This window comes from Eurosta solidaginis, chromosome 3, assembly GCF_040869045.1.
Source record: "Eurosta solidaginis isolate ZX-2024a chromosome 3, ASM4086904v1, whole genome shotgun sequence".
NCBI classification, from domain to species: domain Eukaryota; kingdom Metazoa; phylum Arthropoda; class Insecta; order Diptera; family Tephritidae; genus Eurosta; species Eurosta solidaginis.
Window position 1 is genome coordinate 64,582,275 of NC_090321.1, and position 16,757 is coordinate 64,599,031.

The window sequence follows — 16,757 nt, forward strand, 5'->3', positions numbered from 1 at the left end:
AGTTTGATTCCTATGCCAGGTAATTCTTCAAACTCGAAAAATAATCCAAATATGTTATTGTAGAATTAGTTCTTCACAAAAATTCCAAGTTTGATATTCTTCTTCTAAATCTTCTTCCTTGTTTTTATATCCAAGGCAAATTGGTCATTTAATTTTTTTTTTAATTATATGTATATATATATAATATTTAATTAATTTTGGAAATAGTTTGACAGTTGCGTGTATATCGCTTGAGAGAAAATGGGGTAGAAGTCTAGAACAGGGTCGACTGCCAATACGTGTCCATAAATATCGTGAGAGGTGCGACTAGCGCGCATTGTTGGACGGCCATAACCGTTTAAACGGTTAAGCGTCAATTAAGTAAGTAAGAATAAAATATATGATCCAATTTTGATTATTATAAACAAATATTTTGTTATATTCCATGGAGTGCTGGCAGCACTGACTCCAATTGGAATCAGCAGGCAAAATGTAAATAAACAAAAAAAGTAAATTGAAAATGTTTGACAGCCAAAAGCAGACGAATGCGAACAGAAAGCGCATAATAAAAAAAATGTCATCAACACCAGCTGAAGAAATTGGTAAGAAATATTAATATTATTTTTTAAATTATTTGAACATAACAAAACCTAAAAGTATGTGTGTAAAATAATACATTTTGCTACTTAATTGTGCGGTGCTTCATAGAATTATTGGAGCGCGTGCTGCTGCGGTTGGGATGTGCCGACAGCGATGAGAATTTGGAGGCTATTGTTGGACGCTTTCTGACGCCGGTGATATTGAAAATCACATCGCCACACGATGCCGTGCGGACAAAGGTTAATAACAATGCATTTTTGAATATATAAAGAATCATTTAAAAATACTCTACAAATTTCTACTCAGGTCGTTGAAGTGCTGACTCATATCAAAAGGCGCGTTACGTCGCGTCCACTAGTGCAAATACCGGTGGAGCTATTATTGGATCAATATGCAAATTCTGGAAATTCACCATTCTTGCTCAATTTCGCCATCATTTTTATTACAATGGGTTTTCCACGTTTGAAGATTGAACAGCAGAGCGCATTGTTGCCCAAAGTTCTAGTGTGTGAAGAGAAACTTGATAATTATCGTGATAAGTGTGTAATATGCTAAATAATTTTAAATCGAGTAAAAACACGTCTATCCCTCCAGGCTTTTCATGCTTGTTCTTCCTATTTTGGGTGACATCAAACTTCCAGATGATCCAGCACGCAGGAATGAAGTTTTAAAGTTGGACGATAAACCTGCCATACGCAGAAGCTTTCTTCAATTGTTGCAAGATGTTCTGCTATTACCGTATGGCGTCACACAAGATCAAGACGTACCACCCGGCATGAGTCCATATTCTTTTAAACGTGCTGTGACCAGCAATTGGAAAGCTGAAGATCTAGAGAAGGTTTGTATATGCGTATTTGCTATAGGCATGTTAATAATTGTATGATTGAAAAGGCTTGCATTTTTGCATCGTTTCAACGGCAAAAACTTCCCGGAAAGTTTTTCAAGAGTTTACAAAGTGGGAACCTTGGTCCGAATATCCGGCCGTTTTTCAATTGTAAAGTTTCACTCTGCTGCTAGTGTATAATGCTTGACAGTGGGGTGTTATAATGACAGTACATTGGGAATTATTTGTGGTACGGGCAATATATCGCCCACCGTTTGTCTTCACTTGTCCCTATTAATACACTTTTGATTCAACCAAATTTTTTTGAAGCTTTTAAGTGCTCTGTCAATGCGAAAGATACTGGGTAGAAGTAGAGAGTAATAGGAGAGCTACTTCTGCTTCTGTTAATCCGTCAAGTTACCAAATGAATTAATATACCTATTAAGCTTGGCGAAGAACAAGCTCAATAATAACAACAATCAGAGCGGGCCTAAAGGGTGGATTTCCAAGGCAGCCGGTTCTATGTACCGGAGCGACTCGGGATTTCATTTCAGTGTAACCCCATTTAATATGTTGGGCCCTCCCACAACCCCACCTCCATGCCTAATCTGTGAAAATTACACCTTTCATCTTCTAATTATATTAATTTAATGTTTTTTCCTCAGTTTTGCTACTAGTTCTTCAGCCGTTCAGCATTGTCGTCATTACAAGAAAGTATTTTTTTTGGAACCCGCCTATGGAGCAGAAGGATAGGGCGGCCTCCACTCCCCTGGAAGGACCAGGTGGAAAACGATTTAAAACTTATAAGAGGGACGGTAAATAGCTCTTTTCTGCTTGGTGAAATTTTATTTAATGTTCCCTTTAGACCATCTAGACATTTTCAACCGCTTCATATAAGCACATGCAGATCGAATTTTGAAATACACGAACCTCTTCGTTGTCTGTGTACTGACTTCAATAAGCACTGCAAAAACATTGATACGTGTGACTCCCTTCACGTAATAAAAAAATATCTGCTGACTACCTTAAAAACACAATGATTTAGGTGGGTGGCTTGGAAACACATCCTTTCCAACCTCCCACTCTTATGACCAGCTCCAGTAACTTTGGGCGGGTGGCTTGGAATCACGTCCTTTCTACCTCCCACACATCGCATCCCTATTTGTTGTGGGTCAAATACACACCAGCTGCTCGAAATCTCGTCTTATCACCAGCTCCAGTAATTTTGGGCGGGTGGATTGGAATCACGTCCTTTTCAACCTCCCACACATCGCAGCCCTACTTGTTGTGTGTCCAATATATGTACACCAGCTACTCAAAATCACGTCCATTCCGACAGCACTAATAATCAATTCCCGTTGCTCTGCATCACGTCCATCCCAATAACTGATTTAATAATATATATACATATTTTATAATATAATTTTGTTCAATTTGTATGCTTCTGTAATTTATCTCTAAATCGTTACTATATTTAGTCGGATTAATTTCTAAATTTGTAGACTAATTGTAGACTAGACTAATAAAAAAATAAATAAATAAACCCCGTTGGTGTGACCAATTATCGCCAGTTGGCAGACCGAAGACGGCCATAACCGTTAAAACGGTTGTCGTATTGTAACCGTAAAAATCTCTCAGTAGGTTTATTGGAATGTTAAGAGAGTGAGCAGTTCTTTCCCTGATATTTGATTTTATTTCATCGGGAACGCTCCACTCCGCTCCTACACCCTTCTGGTACTCGCCTGACCGCCGAGCCAACGAGTTTTTTACACCGTAAAACCTTCGCGTCATCTCACTTCGCTTATTTTTATAATCCTGTTTGCGGAGTCTTGAACGAGTAGCAATGCTATGCAATCAATCAGACCAACTCTAAATATTCGCGCGGAATTTTGTTCTCGCGGATTTTTTTGTTCCCGTGGAAAAATTCCTCCAATTTTCTCGTAGGGAGAAGAATAATTGGGGAATAGGAATTTCGAATTTTCGAAGTCTGTTTTTTCAACTGAAATTTCGTTGCGCATTTCTTATTTTGTTTAAAAAATTGTAAAGTTTAATTATTGTTGCCAATTTGTTTGAAATTAAGAAATAAGGTATAAACAATGCACATTATTGCATTTCATGTGGTATTCATTGAAATGAGTAATGAATTGGTGCCACAGCAACATCAACAGAGGAGCATAAGAAGAAGACCGGCGGGATATCACAGATCCGCCGGAGTTGCCTGCATTCATTCTGCAAAGCAATTTTCTGGCGGCCAAGTCGAGTAGAGTTCGCCTTTCGCCATATGCCAAAATCTATTTAAGCCTTCTTAAAAAATCCTTGCGCAATTTCTGGATGGCTGCATCAAATATGCGAAGAGCTTTTCCGTTGCTTATGATATATTTTTCGACTTAAAATAAAGAATATTGTGGTTGTTGTTGTTGTTGTTGTATTAAGAGTGAGAATATTGTGGTAGAATGTAAATACAGAATTTAGCACAAATTTGTACAAATAAGTGTTCTTTCTTAAAAGAACCAATTTCCTTTAACTATTTTGATGCATTCCCTTTAATTTAACTAGTGAAAAAACTATGAAATGGCAGAGAAATCTCCCTCTCCCTCACATTCATAATACCTACTTTTCTCCCATAACCGGTTTCCGCTTTTTCGAACATTGTTCAGAATAGGAGGAAAGGGAGAAGTGAAAGAACTCACAAGGAATTTTTATTTAGAATACGAGGAATGGGAGAAGGGAAAAAACTCGCACGGAATTTTCGTTTAGAATTGGGCTGAATATTTCCAAGTCATCAAGATGATCTGGGTTTACTTCCGCGAAAGCATTCAGTTTTTTGCGAGGGCAAGAGACACACAGTTTGTGGGTGGCAAGTTAAATATTGCAGTTGTTCGAAATGTGGTCTTAGGCACAAATTATTGGAATGATAAGCTTCCTTTCCCGCTTTGTAGGATAGTGAAGTATCATCAAGGCATATCATAATCATCTTTTAAAAATATTTATCTTCTTCCAGATCAAAAAAGGCATAGTTCGTCTTATTTGTGCCGGTCTCTTCAAGGACATTGAATCATTCATTTTACTGGTTTTAGCTTCATCTGATACACGTTTTAGCGTAGCTACACCGGCAATAGCCGAATTAAGCAAAGCTTGCACTGCACTTGATTTTGCTGATCCACAGGTAACTGCGCCACTCTATACTTTATTTTGTGGCAACAATAGTCAGGATGTCGAACGCAAGACCATGCCGTGCTGTGCACGCGTACGTCAGAAATTGTTGCAATATTTAATTAAATGTCGTGGTAAGGGTATCAACACGCCCAAAGGTATACAAGTGATATTCGAGGGGCTATTTGGTGAGAATACAAATCAGAAATGTAAAGTACTGGCATTGCAGTTTGCAGAAAATCTTATTAAAGAGTAAGTAATTACTCATAAGAGTGTTCTCGTACAAATATGCACAACGTTTTTTTCCATCTAATTTTTCCAAATAGCGGACCAATTGTGATCGTTTCAAAAGTGGCAAAAGTTTTACTTAATGGTCTCGTCAAAGTTGGTGGCCGTGAATCGACCGAACCGCATGATGTACAAAATGCAGCACTATCAGCTTTGGCGCAATTGGCACGCACTTGCCCGGATGTAGTTAATCAAGATTTAAAAGTGGTATTGGTATTTTTTAAACATTTGGCAAATGCAGCAGCGGATATACAATCATCTATACGTGATGCTTTAGTTGCAATGGCGCCAGCTTTTGCCTGGAAATCCAAATCACCAGCTGCTGAGGGAGAGAGTAATCTGGAAGAGACTGTGCAGTTGAGTGGGCAGCAACATTTGTTGTTAGCTATGCTATCAGATAATGTTGAATCAAAACAGCAAATTGTGCAAAATGCAACAAGCGTTTTTCTCACCACATGCTATCCGGAATACTATGCTCCAGCAAGACTTTTGTTGTTATTGATTGCAGGCGAACGGTGTGTGAAAATTTGTTCGTCAATTTTAGTATAAACAATTATCCCAATTTTCTATTTCTTAATTCATTTAGTAATCATTTGCATGATAATGTGACCACTTATTTGTATGGAGTTTCTAAGAAAGATCACGTGGATTATAATTTAATTTATTCCGTCGAGCATGCTAACGAACCAAACGAAAATTTCAATCAGCTTTCAGCTGAGCGTCGTCCTATTGTGCTGCCTAGTTTTAAATCGATGATGCAGCATGTAAGTCAGATGGCTGAGAGACGTTTATCAAAGAATTATGGATGTGTGTCTATTGGTAATGTCAAATTGGCTTTTAGTCTAACTGTGTACGAGGAGGTAATTGAGTTCGCTTTAAAACTGCAGTCAATAGTTAAAAATATATGTTTTTCTATCGCATAGATTCTGGACTATTTGCGTCTTTGTCTTTGGTATTCAGCTGGAACTCGTTCTGCGCCAGGTGATGAAAAGTCGGCAAGCAAATTGAAAACTTATATTGCAGACAACTACGAGAAGAGCGAACAAAATGAATTGTATCAGTATGCGCAGTTTGTGAAGCACTTCGTTGAAGCGAAAAGAAGTGAGTAAAGATATAATTTCAGAAAGTTTTTTCTTTAAATTTTCGGTGGATGCCCGGGGTAACCGTCCACACCCTATGAGATGACTTTTAACTTAATTCAGAAGCTAGTTGTTGTTGTTGTGTTAACAGTGCTTCGCCCCATTCAATGGGGACGACCACTCACAAATTGTCATCAAAGTCCCCTAACGGGTCTCCAAGGAAACTGGCAGTTTCAACAGGGGCGGAGATTGGTGTTAGATGCGTAGGTTACACATTAAAATCGAAAAGATGGTTGGTGTCTTATGGGGACACATCGCATGCAGGACATACATTACGTATGTATGTCGGGGTTGATTCTGGACAAGTAAGAGTTTAACCTGTTAAAGTATCCAGAACGAAGTTGGGCCAGGCTGACTCGTGTCTACCTTGGTAGTGTGCTTTCTTCTTCTGCGAGGGTAGGATATTGCATATTTATAACAGGGTTCACCGGGCGCGGCCTGGCAAAAGCGTTTACCCATTCTGTGTGAATTGGGCTTAGGGCCTCCTTATGCTTGTCTGGAGCAAACGGCTGTGTTGGCAGGTGCCGGATCTCGTTATAGTGCTTATGGAGATGTTCCCTTAATCCCCGTTGAGGCGTAGAACAAGCAGTGGTTTGCTAGGATGACCTGGTTTGTGACAATTTAGCAAGAACTGCCTGTTCAGCATTTCGTTGTGCTCTTTAATGTTGAGCTCTAGTATTGTACAGGTTTTGAGAAGCTAGTATTATAGAGAAGGTAGTATTATAGAGCTTTTGCAAAAATGCTGGTTGTGGCATTAAGCTAAAATGAAAATGACTTAATTACTTTTTTCAATATCACCTAAGTTTTTGGAAGTTTATAATGGATACATACAGTCCATCTTTTATTTTGATAAATATTTAGTAAGGACCAGACTTGGTCAGCGAGACAAAGAGCTGTGTAGCAAAAAAATAAACAAGAAGCTCTTACAGAAGCTTTTCTCCAATGCATAGACAGCATTGCCAGCTGGATGATTGCATACCATTTTTTTATATGGGATTGTTGAACATTTTTCCGGGTGCGCTTCAGCAGAAGTAGGGGAAGCCCTTCGAGGATACTTCCAGCATGGAAAGCTCAACGTTAGCTCCTCGTCGGAATATCCCGACAACTGCTATGAAACGAGCCATATCTTCCCTTTTGGATTTCGAAGGAAAAGCTAAAGTATTTTACAAATTATTCTTGCAAGACATTGGCTTATCCTTTTCAATGATGCAGCTTATTTGCTTAACATCTTGCCAACTCGCTTCTAGAGGCGAAACACAAGATGAACTCCATGGAGCGCTATTCAGATGTACATTACTATAGATTAGATAAAGCAACGCTTACATCTTTTCCGTTGAAAGGTGCTAAGGCGTATAAAAGTGTGCTTACATATTGAAACGAATTTAGGGAGATTCCGCTTATTCCAAACCTTCTGCAAACGTTCGAATCGCTAAACTGTTGAATAAATAACTCCAATATTCAGTAATGCAAAATGGTCTTTATTAGACTACTTTGAGAGTACTTCAAAATAACTCTTACTTCACAACTAATTGCGTGTTTAAATTACACTAATTACTGATTACTCAGCTTGCGCTGCTTTTATACTCTCCGTCGCTTCATTCGCATATTTCTACTAAAGTCTAGACGTTTCGCCTTCTGCTGTATCTTCTACTTTTGTGAACATCTCAAATAAGATATATGCATGTGTTAGTGCGTTTCTCTCCGCTGCGTGTACGCACATAGTCTGGAGACATAATGATTAATTTGTTTACGTACATACAAGTATGGTAGCTTGATTTATTGTTGTTGTGGCTTTATTTACTTAGTTTCAGATTAGTGATGTGAGTATCACTTAGTGTCACTAATATTCGTCACACTGCCCTCCACCTAAGTCTGATCGTCCCGATCAGACAAATCTCTCCAGCCGCTGCTAGTCTCTCCAAATGAACCACCCTTCTATTTCGTGGTTTCCCAATTGTTTGTATGCGGTAGATGACATCATTGACTCGCTTCACAACTTGGTGTGGGCCTTCCCAACTGTACCGAAATTTGGATGGAACACCTTTCCGCCGGTGAGGGTTGTATAACAGTACCAAATCTCCCTGCAAGAAACCTTCCGAATTATTGTTCTCGTCGTACCTGTGTTTCGTCTTACTACTCGTTATCATGGTTCGTTCCCTCACACTCTCTTGTTTGGCCACTGGACAACTTTGAAGAACTTGAGCTTGACAGATTGGCTTCGCATAATCAGTATCGTTCTGACGTTTCACAACAGTGATGCGCCCTGGCTTAAACAACCCTTGTATTCTTTCTGGGAAATATTCTTTCGTTCGTTTTAGTGCGCTAATTATGGTTTGCCAACGCCAGTGTTTTTCTCGCGCGTACCATTCGTTCCATCAACCTTTGCCCGATTTACTTTCTTTGACTTTTGTGGTCTCTGTTGAATCTCCACCACCAGCACTCGCTTACTGGCTGAACCCTTTCTCCAAACTGAGGTAAGTGGCACATCTTTGTTCTTATAGCGCATAATCCTTCTCTGCATGTCGATCCTGATGTCAATGTCAACTAAGAAGTCCACTACCAATATGACTTCATCAACAATCTCTGCCACAACCAATTTGTGTACAACCGTGAGTATTCCAATTAAGACTTCACATACCACTTCTCCCTGGACTTGGTTATACTCGCCAGTAACCGTACGCAATCTTGCTCCAGGTAATGGCTTTAATCTCTCGTTGACCAAATCAGATCGAATTAAAGAATGAGATGCGCCCGTATCTACAGTCATTACACGCTCCTTGCCATCCACATTTCCTTTGACGGTAAGACTGCTCCATTTTCTTCCAATTTGCGAGATAGATATCACAGGACATTCAATAGCGGGGCAAGTTTTCGATCTTTACATCTGACTCGCTCTTGCTCATCTCTTCCAGCTTTGTTCTTAAGACCACCCATGCCCTTGAAACCACTAGGATCAAGATCGAAATGACGTGCAATGTGACTTGGCTTCCCGCATTTGAAAACTCTTTCACTCCGCTTTTGCGATCCTTTCAGTGCCTCCAATATTGTGTTCACCCAGTCTGTCTTTTCTACCTCCACACGGCGTGCTTTGAAAGCTGGCTTACACAGAAGCGATGCTGTTTCCTGAATAAGATCATGTGATACCGTTTCTGTGAATGTAGGTTTTGGGTTTGCGTATGTTGCTCGCTTCGTTTCGACATCCCGTATTCCCTTAATAAAGCTCTAGATTTTTACCCTTTCGGTGTATTCCGCATTCGCTAACTGTGCCAGCCTTTCAACATCCGACGCGAACTCTTGCAATGTTTCACCAGGCCTCTGGAAGCGGTTCAGTAACTCCATTTGTTATATCTGTCTCCTATGCTCGGTTCCGTGTCGCCTCTCTAGTGCGCCCATCAATGCTTCATAACTATTCCGTTCGTGCTCTGGAATAGTCTGTAAGATCTCAGCAGCAGGTCCTTTCAACGCTACGAATAGTGCAGCAATTTTATCTTCTGCATTCCAGTTGTTCACTGCTGCGGTCTTCTCAAAGTGTAGCTTAAAGACCTGGAAAGGAACAGAACCGTCAAAAGGTGGAGTTTTTATCTTCAAGCAGCCGGGCGATTAAGTTGCAATTCCTGTATACGACCTCTCAAAGCATCCATCCCGCCTCGAATTTTTCTTCAAACTGCATTATTTTTTCGCCCATGCGCGCTTCGAGTTTTGATGATATACGCGCCTCTTGTGCTTCTAGTTGTACTGTTATGCGTGGCTCTTGTTCTCTCAGTTGAGTTGTCATATGACTTTTGTTCTTCCAGCTGTGATGAAATTTGTATTTCCTGTGATTCCATCTTGGGTGTTATACGTGTCTCCTGTGATTCCAGTTGCGATGACATGTTGGTGGAGATTTGTGATGTCATTTCGGACATTTGTGGCGATATTGCAGCCAATATCATGTTCAAGTTTGGGTTCGCCATTGTCTGCATTGTTTCGTTTTTCTCTTCCGTTCTTGTTAATGTCTCGTCCCCATCAGGATGAAAGACATACTCGTCCACATTAATTCCTTCCGACTCCATAACCTCGCGTAGCCGTGCTTGAAGTTCGATTTTCCGGTTGTATTCAATCCACGGTTCTCCAACTCCTTTTTCAGTTGCTGGATCTTCAATTCACTCAACCTTGCCATGTCCAAGTTGTATTCGAAATTTTCGGAATTTATTCAACAATGCCTCTTCTGACACCAATTGTAACGAATTTAGGGAAATTCCGCTTATTCCAAACCTTCTGCTAACATTCGAATCGCTAAACTGTTGAATAAATAACCAATATTCAGTAATGGAAAATGGTCGTTATTAGACTACTTTGAGAGTACCTCACAATAACTCTTACTTCACAACTAATTGCATGTTTAAATAAACTGATTACTGATTACTCAGCTTGCACTGCTTTTATACTATCCGTCGCTTCACTCGCATATTTCTACTAAAGTCTAGACCAATGGTCACCATTTAGTTGAATAACTATTGGCGCCACTTCACACGTATTATAACTCTCTTTCGTCTTTATTCGGCTTTAGTTGTCGCTGAACAAGCAGAGTAGCAACACCGGGTAAGGTTATTCTTTATTTGAGCATTTCCGAAAAGATTTTGCAAACAAACGCTCATGCGCAAAATGTTTTCATGATTTAATCTTAGCAATTTACTGTTAAAAAATTTTACTGTTTAAAATTTTCCTTAGACTAAAGCAATAAAGTAGTATTTATATGGCATATTTACGAATTACTTGTTGTGTGTTAACAAACATGCGTACATACGTCCTACCTCATTGATTTTTCATCAACAACTAAACTACCACCAATAAGATGATTTTAGTTTTACTCACACAGCCACAGTATGAATTTTGGTTATCCCTGGTCTAGACGTTTCGCCTTCTGCTGTATCTCCTGCTTGGTAATTGAGCTACATATATGCGTGTGCATGTGTGAGAACCAACTTGTTGTTGTTGTTGTTGTTGTAGCGATTAGGTTGCTCCCCGAAGGCTTTGGGGAGTTATCGATGTGATGGTCCTTTGTCGGATACAGATCCGATACGCTCCGGTAACACAGCACCATTAAGGTGCTGGCCCGACAATCTCGGGAACGATTTATATGGCCACATTGAACCTTCAGGCCATCCCTCCCTCCCCACCCCCAAGTTCCATGAGGAGCTTGGGGTCGCCAGAGCCTCGTCTGTTAGTGAAACGGGATTCGCCGCTCGAAGGTGAGGTTGACAATTGGGTTGGAGAAGCTATATATTGCGCTACACAACCCCTTGAACCCCTGAGAACCAACTTCATCAAATTTGGTTTGGAGACAAATCGGTTTCGGCGTTGTGCCATCATTAGTGTCGATTTTCGTTCTGATCTGTTGTTGTCGTTTGTCTTGTATTTATAGTTCCACCAAATTTGAAAAGAGACGGCGGAAAATCGTTCCAATATTCATCATTTATCCACCCTGTCGGAAAATCAACAAAACAGAATATTTTGTTCCCGAATATTGATTTAAAGAGCTAATAAATGTTCGCGAAGCTAACCTTCACGCTCTACCGCTGATATCGAACTGAATCCATTCCTGACTGAAGAACAAAATCTGCAAAGCATATTTTACCACCCGGTTAAAATGAATTTAATTATGTATAGCTATGCGTAAAGGTGCTGTGGAATAAGGCTAGTGTTCTGTTTATGTTTATGTTTAATTTATTCAGTCTATGATATGAAATAATCTTACAGACGAGAATACAAAAGTATTTAAAAACTGAAAACAAATAATCAACTTAAAACTACAACGAAAAACGTAAGTAACATGTCTAGCGTAGACAAAAAACAGAAAAAGATATTGCAAGTAAAAATTAGAGGAACTCTTCCAGAGTTGACTTGAAGATATTCCTCGACAAAGAAAAATCAATAAAAAACCTTCTTGAGAGTCTGTTAAATTCAGTCAGCGCCCGAAAAATTGGGTCAAAACTACAATAATTAGCCCTGCAAGCACGCATGTAAAATGGAAAAAATGTTCGAAGACTCCGATTAGGTACATTAAATGATACCTTCGTTAAGAGATCTGGGCAATCAAGAGAGCCAGCTATTAGATCATAGCACGAACATTAGAACCCTTCTAGATTCGACAGGTTGGAGATTTATAAGCATGCAGCGCGAGTAATAGGATGGAAGTGGGTCGTCAAAATTGAGTGAAAATAAACAAAAACGAATACATTTTTGTTGAACCCTTTCAATTCTGGCAGTTTTGAACGAACGAGAGAGGTATAAAGAGCCTTCCTAGTATAAGGATCCTTAAAGTCTTTTGCATATCTACGAAGAAAGGCAAAGTTTCTGTAAGCTTTGGGAAGCATATAAGAGATATGATTGACAAAAGAAAAAGAGGTATCGAAAACAGCACATAAGTCAATAAATTGACTGACCGAAACCAGTCGAGCACCTGAGATATCATAGAGGGTGGAATGTAAGTTAGATGATTTAGTAAAAGGCATATGAAAATATTTATTAACATTAAGGAAGATATTATTGGTCTTGCACAGTTCGATAAGATTATTTAAATCATTTTGTAGGAGTAGGGAATCCGACTGGCCATTAATTCTATAAAATAACTTTAAATCATCTGCATATAGAAGGACAGAGGACGAAACAAAACAGGAACCAATATCATTTATAACAAGTAAGGAAGGTTAAGTTCGGGTGTAACCGAACATTACATACTCAGTTGAGAGCTATGGTGACAACATAAGGGAAAATAACCATGTAGGAAAATGAACCGAGGGAAACCCTGGAATGTTTTTGTATGACATGTGTATCAAATGAAAGTCATTAAAGAGTATTTTATGAGGGAGTGGGCCATAGTTCTATAGGTGGACGCCATTTAGGGATATAGCCATAAAGGTGGATCAGGGTTGACTCTAGAATGCGTTTGTACGATATGGGTATCAAATGAAAGGTGTTAATGAGTATTTTAAAAGGGAGTAATCCTTAGTTCCATAGGTGGACGCCGTTTCGAAATATCGCCATAAAGGTGGCCCAGGGGTGACCCTAGAATTTGTTTGTACAATATGGGTATCAAAAGAAAGGTGTTAATGAGTATTTTAAAAGGGAGTAATCCTTATTTCCATAGGTGGACGCCGTTTCGAGATATCGCCACAAAGGTGGACCAGGGGTAACCCTAGAATTTGTCTGTACAATATGGGCATCAAACGAAAGGTGTTAATGAGTATTTTAAAAGGGAGTGGGCCTTAGTTCTATAGGTGGACGCCGTTTCGAAATATCGCCATAAAGGTGGACCAGGGGTGACTCTAGAATGTGTTTGTACGATATGGGTATCAAATTAAAGGTATTAATGAGGGATTTAAAAGGGAGTGGTGGTTGTTGTATAGGTGGTCGCCTTTTCGAGATATCGCCATAAAGGTGGACCAGGGGTGACCCTAGAATTTGTTTGTACAATATGGGTATCAAAAGAAAGGTGTTAATGAGTATTTTAAAAGCGAGTAATCCTTAGTTCCATAGGTGGACGCCGTTTCAAAGGTGGACCAGGGGTGACCCTAGAATTTGTTTGTACAATATGGGTATCAAAAGAAAGGTGTTAATGAGTATTTTAAAAGGGAGTAATCCTTAGTTCCATAGGTGGACGCCGTTTCGAGATATCGCCATAAAGGTGGAGCAGGGGTGACCCTATTTTTATTAATTTTTGTTCGACTTATGGCGTTAAAAGTATCCTAGACAAATTAAATGAAAAAGGGCGGAGCCACGCCCATTTTGAAATTTTCTTTTATTTTTGTATTTTGTTGCACCATATCATTACTGGAGTTGAATGTTGACATAATTTACTTATATACTGTAAAGATATAAAATTTTTTGTTAAAATTTTACTTTAAAAAAATTTTTTTTTTAAAAGTGGGCGTGGTCCTTCTTCGATTTTGCTAATTTTTATTAGGCGTACATATAGTAATAGGAGTAACGTCCCTGCCAAATTTCATCATGATATCTTCAACAACTGACAAATTAAAGCTTGCAAAAGTTTTAAATTACCTTCTTTTAAAAGTGGGCGGTGCCACGCCCATTGTCCAAAATTGTACTAATTTTCTATTCTGCGTCATAAATTCAACTCATTTACCAAGTTTCGTCGCTTTATCTGTATTTGGTAATGAATTATCGCACTTTTTCGGTTTTTCGAAATTTTCGATATCGAAAAAGTGGGCGTGGTTATAGTCCGATATCGTTCGTTTTAAATAGCGATCTGAGATGAGTGCTCAGGAACCTACATACCAAATTTCATCAAGATACCTCAAAATTTACTCAAGTTATCGTGTTAAAGGACGGACGGACATGTCTCAATCAAATTTTTTTTCGATCCTGATTATTTTGATATATGGAAGTCTATATCTATCTCGATTCCTTTATATATGTACAACCAACCGTTATCCAATCAAACTTAATATACTCTGTGAGCTCTGCTCAACTGAGTATAAAAAGCACAAACAACAGAGGCCCAAGAATGCTACCCTGAGGACGTTGCATAAAAAGGGTGGGACTTGCAGCCCTCGATTTCAACACACAGAGACCGGTTCAACAGATACGATTTTAACCAAGATAAGAATACAGAATCAAATCCAATATACTCAAGTTTAAATAATAAGATTTGAGGGTGAAACTTTATCAAAAGCCTTTGAGAAGTCAGTATATATTATGTATCAACCTGGCAGCCATCCTTAAAAGCAGAAATACAAAAATCAGAAAACGACACTAGATTAGTAACAGTAGAGCGACCAGCAACAAACCCATGTTGACGCGGGTCAATCACCCTGTTAATGACAAAAGAAAACTTCTCCTTTATGATTTTTTCAAAAAGCTTTGAGCATACTGTGAGCTTGGCAATAGGCCTATAGTTAGAGATGTCATTTTTGTTACCGGATTTGAAAATAGCACAAATTGAGCTCCTTTTACATCTTTTCCATCTATCGACAAAAGTGCCAGAGGACAGATATGGCAAATGGGGGCGCAGAGAGTTAAACTACAGTGCTTCAGTACAAAGGCGCAAACGCCATCAGTGTCAGCACGGGGTTTAAGGGAAAGCATAGCATTGCGAACATCATCCTCGGAGATAATGAGGGAGCCAAAATCTATCTGATCACAAAGTCCCGAGCGCGAATAAGAGCCAGCCAGACTTACATTGGCATCGTCAAAGTTAGATTTAAAGAATTTCGCAAATAGCTCAACTGTTTCAGTTAGCGTCTGGGAGCTTACCCCATTGAAGGTCATGCAGAGGAATATTCGTTGAACCACGTTTGGAGCGGATAAAGTTCCAAAAGGCTTTTGGATTTTCTTTAAGCTCATTTTCGAGCCTACGCATATAGCGATTATAAAGAAATTTGTCGGGAACATTAAACTGCCGCACACTTTTAAAATACTGTTCCCTTAGAGAAATGTTTTCCCTATTTGCCTTATATAATTTATAACGCTTGTTTTTTAACCTCTTAAGAGTTATATTATACCAAGGTAATTTATGCAACCTAGGCCTATAACGGGGCACTGTACTGTGAAATATCTCAGACAACTTCGATAAGTAAAGATCATAACACATGCTGACGTCATTAGAAAGAAATATATTTGCCCAATTAAGTGCAAGTAAGACATTGTTCAACTCACTGAAATCAGTAAATCGAAAGTTAAAAGGTGAGTTATCCAATGGCGTCAATGTAGGGATAGCAGCAAAGATATTTAATTGAATGACAAGCGGTAAGTGATATCTATCGGATGGACACACAGAAAGAGTACTCTCAAAGAGATCAAATATTAAATTCTCATCATCATCATCTCAGAGTATTAAATAAATTATTAATTTGAATCAAATTGCAACTTAAAATATTATCTCACGTAGGATACTGATGTTGAAGGATAAAGGTCCTGTGTTGTTCAAACGAACTCTGATAACGGGTATTTTCGAACCGTCAGCCGATAGGAGTTGATATTTCATTCAGGCATCGATGTGTCAACTTAAGTTGAGGACCTGTACAGGATATTAGTTAAACAATCATTTGTAGTTCAAGTTTCTTTTACTCTCATTTATACTCGCTTCTATTTACCTTCCCAGCCGAAGTGAATTTGCTTTGTCTCTACGATCTGCTGAACGTTGCACCAGAATTACTTACCGAATCACATATGCACCTGCTAACACCTTTGTCAAACTCCCTGAAGGATGTTTCTGAGACAATGCGTACTCATGTAGCACAAGTCTATGGCATACTCTTAGCATATGGGTGCAAGGATAATGAATTTGATACACAGGTATACCTAAAAAATATATATATTAAAGCTAGCTTGATTTTTAATTCAAATTATTGAAATCTTAGATTAATGAATGCCTCAAGGAGCTGCCACAAAAATCACTAGAAAACAAACATGGCTGGATGTTGGTTTTGGGTCATGCATTCAAGCGTAAAATTCCTCTGAAATCTAAAGAAGCTAAGCAACTAAACGAATGGGAAGTTTTCGTAAATACTGTAAAAATTATAGGTAAGCAATACAATTAATATTATTTACAAAATTTTTCCGAACATTATCTATTCTAGTTAAAATGATGCACGAATCCCAATGGTTGCTAGTTGCCGCAGCTGTCAAATGTGTTTCGATGATAGGCAAAATGGCCATAATACCAAATGTTGAAGTTGAAATTCTTGTGCCTGTGAGCAGTGGTGATAATGATGATGACGGCTTAACTGAATACGAGAGTATGCTAAATATTTTATATTTTATGCTTATAATTG

General features: G+C 38.8%; 1 protein-coding gene across 1 annotated transcript in view; it reads left to right on the forward strand.

Annotated features, from left to right (window-relative positions):
- Nucleotides 1–472: 472 nt before the first annotated feature.
- The window catches only part of LOC137243847 (proteasome-associated protein ECM29 homolog), a 47,543-nt gene continuing 31,258 nt past the window's right edge, over nt 473–16,757 (forward strand). Inside the window, exons 1-11 of the mRNA XM_067772054.1 lie at nt 473–581; nt 688–818; nt 886–1,118; nt 1,174–1,417; nt 4,404–4,807; nt 4,882–5,358; nt 5,430–5,703; nt 5,767–5,944; nt 16,085–16,278; nt 16,344–16,506; nt 16,563–16,721. Of these exons, the coding sequence (XP_067628155.1) occupies nt 500–581; nt 688–818; nt 886–1,118; nt 1,174–1,417; nt 4,404–4,807; nt 4,882–5,358; nt 5,430–5,703; nt 5,767–5,944; nt 16,085–16,278; nt 16,344–16,506; nt 16,563–16,721 (2,539 nt within the window). The 5' untranslated portion in view covers nt 473–499. The remainder of the gene's footprint in view (nt 582–687; nt 819–885; nt 1,119–1,173; nt 1,418–4,403; nt 4,808–4,881; nt 5,359–5,429; nt 5,704–5,766; nt 5,945–16,084; nt 16,279–16,343; nt 16,507–16,562; nt 16,722–16,757) is intronic.